This window comes from Apium graveolens, chromosome 8 (genome assembly GCF_009905375.1).
Source record: "Apium graveolens cultivar Ventura chromosome 8, ASM990537v1, whole genome shotgun sequence".
NCBI lineage: Eukaryota > Viridiplantae > Streptophyta > Magnoliopsida > Apiales > Apiaceae > Apium > Apium graveolens.
In genome coordinates this window covers 95,242,237-95,248,323 of record NC_133654.1, presented here as the reverse complement: position 1 = coordinate 95,248,323, position 6,087 = coordinate 95,242,237, and the positions used below count along the sequence as shown (strand labels likewise).

The window sequence follows — 6,087 nt, the reverse complement described above, 5'->3', positions numbered from 1 at the left end:
CGAATGATCTATTCTTGCTGAGGAATAACTTTTCGTCTTTCTTCCTCTAGACGATCGAGATGGAGACGATAATCCATCTCAAAGAACGGGAGATCTATCAGAATCTCCTGTGGAACCGAGTTCCACACTTCATTGGGAATGGCAGTGATGTGCCATTTCTGCTGCCAGTCTTCACAACTGAATTCCATATTGAAGTTTTCATAGTTCAAGAGCATGTTGTAAAGAACCATTTTTGTGATAGAGAAGAAGAAATATGAGAAATGAAAGTGAAGAGGGTGTTTTGTGTATAGGAAGAGATGATTTGACTGAATGAGAATGATGGTTTAAATAACCGAGATAGAAAAGGAATATCAAAGGGCACTACGCCATAAATTGGATTCTGCAACCCCAAGAAACTGTTACTAAAGGTCAAAAAAGCGTTACTAAAGGCCAAAAAAAGGCTATTACGACTCTTTTTCGGGATTGTAATTTTAGGCATTACAATAGAGTTTTTTGCAACCCGGGGACACCCTATTGCAACCCTTGGTTATCCGTTACAGAAATATGCTATTGCATCACCAATGGGGTTGCAATAGGACTTGAAAAGTGTTACAACAGAGTTTGGGCTATCAGTATAATATTGTGGGCCCCACATGTGGGGTATTGATGTAACCCTTTTGCAATGTTTTTTAATGTTTTTTGTAACATTTTTCAGTGTTTTTTGCAACATTTTATGCTGATTATTAGCAACACTAAAAAGACCTATTACAACGCTTTTACAAAAAAATGCAAGGAACTATTTGTAAATTGGCATGCCCATAAATAAGACCATAGTCTTAAAACCAACACAATCAACTAATCTACCAACATCAGTTATCCCAAATAAACACCATTACATTCACCATCACCATACTACAATCCTTATACCACCAATTGTCTACCAACCATAAAATAAAAGCGAAAGTTTTAACAAGTTAAAGTTACACACTTCAAAATTTAAACATCGTAGTACTGAGAAAAACAAAGTAGAACGATAATGCTGCTAGAACACTTCTGACTAGGTAGAACATTCTCTTCAGCTTTTTGTATAAGCAGCTCCATATCTGGAACCTACATAAGCAATCAGGCTAACAAGATCATCTAACATTCGACAACCCTTTTCATACAGTTTTAAAGCAGCGGCTGGACCAATACCCCATACTTCCTAAATAAATTAATAATTCGCACCTGCAAAATTAATAGCCAATGTTTAACTTGAATACTGAAAATATGACACATTAAGGCTCTGGTTATGAAAGGGGCCATTAAGATAGTGAAGATATAGTACACAGTAGCATAGTAAGTTAATAACACAGTCCCGACGTCTCTCACTTACTAGAATTTTTTCAGTACCCAGTTTAGCTTTTAGTCACAATTCTACAATGAAGCAACAAGATAGAGAGTAATAATACTTCAACTTTATAGCCAAACTATAGACTGTAGTCACGTAGGTCTAGACTGCAATTAATGGATATGAGATAGTTTAAGGAAATCTCTTCATAAGAAGACCTTCAAGGCAACCAGCTCCTTTAATCCCATCTCGACTGAAAGCATACTCTCAATGTTTCCTTCTCCAGTTAGATCACCCAAGCCTTGGACATGGTTGCTTCTCCACTCTGGATTTTTTTCTCCTTCTTTAGTTAGAAGATAGATTTAATGCGATGTGATCATACAAATAAACATATATATGTGTATATATTTCCTCTATTGTACAGATGGAGCCATGGAGGAATTTTATCAGTTAAAATTAACATAATAATCAAACAGCATAACAGAACCCACGCAATACATTCAACTTTCTAAGAAAGTTATTACTAAATATAATACATGTTACCTTTAAGTAGTAAAAGAACCCACACAATACATTCAACTTTCTAGGCAGATTAGCTTCAAATGTATCAAGTTTTCCTTGAAGGTCTGCATCAAAAAGACATATGTTATGTAATTATCAGAAAACTGAAACTTAGCTTGTTATAAGCTGAAACAAAATAGATTAAGGACTGGAAAACTACATCTTTGATTACATTGGCAATAAGTAACTATTTTGAAATCACCTCATTAGTTGTTTAAGATAGTATCACTATATAAGACTGTATAATACATTAAATTAGCAATTACATTAGTTGTTTGTGGTAGTAGTTTGTTCTTATGTAATTATGTTTTCTGGCACCAATATATGGAGGTCAGGATGTAATTATTTATTATGTTTCTGATTATAAAAATGCATAGATCATCATGTATTGGGTGGGTTCTCGGCATCTGTGACTTTCCCGTACTTAACTAGTGACTTGATTTAGAGATTGACAAATACCCACTGTATACTAAATAAAATGATAGATATGATATGATGAATGATCTTTTTCTAGTTCTGTTTAAGAAGGGGATATAATTTCTAATCTTTCTTAATTACCTTAAAAGATTTCCTTTTTAGCGAGATAGATCTCCCCAAGTACTCATGAAATTAAAGAATAATAAATAGGACCCTTCTCTATATTTTTTAGTTCATGGAAACGTACAACATTACCAGTTTTGAATTCTTGGAAGAATCAGACGATACTACTTAATCAACACCACACATAAAAAAAACTGATCCCTGGCAGACATGTCTCCAGATAGACCATGTGCCTTATTCTTGATGTTCCTCAGAATGAGCTTAAGAATTCACCTTATAGATACAAGATACTAATCAACTATCAATCTCCCCGGGAATCCACCAAGAGACCTCTATTTCCAAATATGTCCTACTGGATATTAGAAACACAACGATAAAGAACACCAGTAAGAAGAAAAGAGATAAAATTATTAAGATATTATTACGCAAGCTATTATTCTTTCCTCTGCTAGTTTGCTTTGGCCAATGGTACAGAACACGTATTTAAGAATAATAGAATATAATGGGTCATCTCTATAAGCATAGGAAACTGAAGTATATAAACTACTTCAGTCAATGGAATGTAAGAGGTCCAGGAGATATAAAAAGACTCAAGCTATATAACCCAGAAGACCAAGTCCAGATGAATTTGTCTAGAATATCATCCTTCCAAAATTGTTCTAAAATTAACCCTGGGAAAAGGCATGTATGATAGTTGAAAACATTTCAATGGTCTTAAAGTGCCCTATTCTTGATTTTAAGGTGATCAATCACAGTGAAACACATGGTAAGTAAAATAACAAAAAAAAAGCCTTTAATACCTTGATGGTGCAGTCACATAGTAAGCAAGACCTCCAACTGGGACATATTGACCAGAATATTCAGATTCTTTCCACTTTCCCAACAGATTAACCAAGAAACTTCCTTTGTATTTCCTGTACAGCAGCTGTTGAAAAGATAAAAAGAAATTTTAGAACAGTTCTGTTATCATTAATATATTCACCACTATTTTACCCGTAGATGTAAGACTCATTACCCAAGAGATGAAATAAAGGTTGGACACAAGTTCGGATTGAAGAATGATTGGCATGTTAGAAGTGTAGAATAACTTAATCTCTCAATCCATCAACAGTATGTTTTAAGCTACTTGATAAATTAAAAAAGAAGATGCCCTGGAATTATCTTTTCCACAACAACTATATTAATATACCACAACCTTATTAAAATCATCATGAAATTGGAAATCAAAATATTAGAACTAAATTTTACATAATGGTGCTGCCACATCGTGCTAAAATTTGTGTAGAAAGAGACATAACACACATGCTAACTATTGCTTGAGAACTACTGGAATTTGGAGACGAGAAAAGCAGACAAAACGGTTGACACATTTATCTGTAGCTTAAGTCACTGCTCTAAGCAGCTACAATTGTTGCCTCTTATATTTCACTGGTTGATGCACCAAAAAAGAAAATATCATTTTATATGCAAACATAGATACAAATTACAATATTTATGTCTTACCACTCCAAAGTCCAAACTACTTATCCCCAAAAATACACACATAAAGATTCAAGTTTGGTTAGTTCATTCAATTGTCTTCAAATACGACAGATACAAACTCTAAGCTAATTAAATTCTTAGAAACGAATTGAAGAACTTTTAGAATTAATCAAGGCATAAAGTGATCATCAACATAAACAAGTAAAAAATGTAAAAGGAAAGTACCCCATTCTTAGCCTCTACAGGATGCTCATCATCAATATGACAACACAAGCCCACAATATCAAAATATTCAGAACAAAACAGGCACGGATACTCATCCCTAATATTATCATCTGCCTCAATTTCTTCAAACCCCATGAACAAATCTGCATAAAAATCAAAACTTTCACCTCACATATCACTAAAAATCAAGACTTTTTCAATAAAAAAACAGAGATTCAAGATAATTAAAGTTTACCAGATCGAGAGTGTAGAGCAGATTGGTATCTTTTTGAAGCTGAAGAGAGACGAGCGCTCCAAGAATCAGTGTCCATGGTTTAATAATTTAATCATGAACAGAGAAGAAGAAATACTGAGAAAGAGAAGACGAGAGAAACGAAGATAATTGGAAATATACGGGCTCCATCTGTAAATCCCCAATTGATAACCCTAATTCAATTTGATTGTAAACTTCATTTGATACTCCCCATCGGAACCCTAATTAAACAACCCAAACAAGCTGAAACCCGAGATGAGACTTCAAGAGTAAGCCTTTGTGAATCTTAAAACCCGAGATGAACAAGTTGAATACCCCAGATCTTGAGCCTGAAAACAGGGAGGGTGTGAGTTTGAAATGTGAGTATGAGAGTGTGAGTTTCTCTGTGTCTGAAACCGCCCTAATCTTTTAATAAATATATTTTAGCGTTTAATTATGAAAGATAAATAAAATTCAACAATATAGAAATATTGTAAATAAATTCATTAATTAATAATCACTTGTAAAGTTTTATAAAACATTCAATTTATTAATATAATTTTGTAAATTAGTCCACTAATATTATTAACTTTTAAAAATAAATAAAATATATATTCAATTATTAATTCATTTAGATGTAAAAAATTATCAATTAGTTAAATAGAAAAAATCTTCTTCATATGTATGCTATATCGGTAACACATTATAACTTACGGCAACATCAGAAAAAGAGAGGTTGCGATAGACATTTGTATATAAGGCTACTGTAATGCTTTTCTTTGCAACCCCGAGCTTTTCTTTACAACCCCGAGTTGAAATGTTGCAGTATGCAATCTATGGCATAGTGGGACTAGGAGACATATTAATTATTAAGTGTAGAGTTAACTTAATGATTTAACCAAAAGATGTTTTATTAAGGTGCGTCTCCCTAGACTGATTTGCAATGATGATAATGAAATATATATTCATACATGCATATTTAGCAAATAATTCACTTAATTCATCATGCATATAATAAAATACATCAAATATTCCCAATTTAATATCTTGAACAGCATTAAGGACATATCAGGATTTGATCAATATACATTAGGATTTGATCAAATATAAATTTAAAAGAATTTATCTGTCTCAACTAACCATACTAAGTTCATTTACAGGCTTTGTAAATGTTGCTTCAGGTAATGGCTTCGTGAAGATATCAGCTAGCTACTGATCAGTAGGAACAAAATGAAGCTCAATCGTTCCTTCCATGACATGCTCTCTTATAAAATGATATTTGATGCTGATATGTTTAGTAAGAGAGTGTTGCACTGGGTTTCCTATCATAGCAATAGCACTTTGATTATCACAATAAATAGGAAATTTAGAAAATGATAATCTATAGTCCATGAGCTGATTTCTCATCCATAACAATTGAGCACATCAACTCCCAGCTGCAATATATTCAGCCTCAGCAGTCGAAGAAGAAATAGATTTCTGCTTCTTACTGAACCATGAGACTAATCTGAAAGAAATATGTCCTAAGTCCAATCATGTATTAGGATTTAGGAATAACTTTTATGTAATCTGTTTTGATTTCATTGATATTAATAAAAGACATGTTTTATTTTTATTACGGGCTCTATCTATTTAAGTGTTATATAAGATATAACATAGTTTAGAGTAAAGCTTTTTATGGATTATGATGAGATCATAATAGTGAGACCTAAAAGATGATAACTCTAAACTTAAATAG

General features: G+C 32.8%; 1 protein-coding gene across 6 annotated transcripts; it reads right to left on the bottom strand.

Moving 5' to 3' along the window:
* Window positions 1-766: 766 nt before the first annotated feature.
* Window positions 767-4,767, bottom strand: LOC141678051 (protein DEHYDRATION-INDUCED 19 homolog 6-like). Of its 6 annotated transcripts, none has more exons than XM_074484237.1 (6): window positions 4,353-4,767; window positions 4,118-4,260; window positions 3,211-3,335; window positions 2,684-2,762; window positions 1,853-1,935; window positions 767-1,634 (listed from the first exon to the last, which is right to left on the bottom strand). In XM_074484237.1, the coding sequence occupies exons 1-4, from the start codon at window positions 4,426-4,428 to the stop codon at window positions 2,705-2,707; spliced, it is 402 nt and encodes a 133-aa protein (XP_074340338.1). In that variant the 5' UTR covers window positions 4,429-4,767; the 3' UTR covers window positions 767-1,634; window positions 1,853-1,935; window positions 2,684-2,704. The 6 variants fall into 6 exon arrangements, with proteins under 6 accessions (XP_074340338.1, XP_074340337.1, XP_074340339.1 ...); XM_074484236.1 differs by having other exon boundaries at window positions 767-1,206; XM_074484238.1 differs by having other exon boundaries at window positions 767-1,089.
* Between the last annotated feature and the right edge of the window lie 1,320 nt (window positions 4,768-6,087).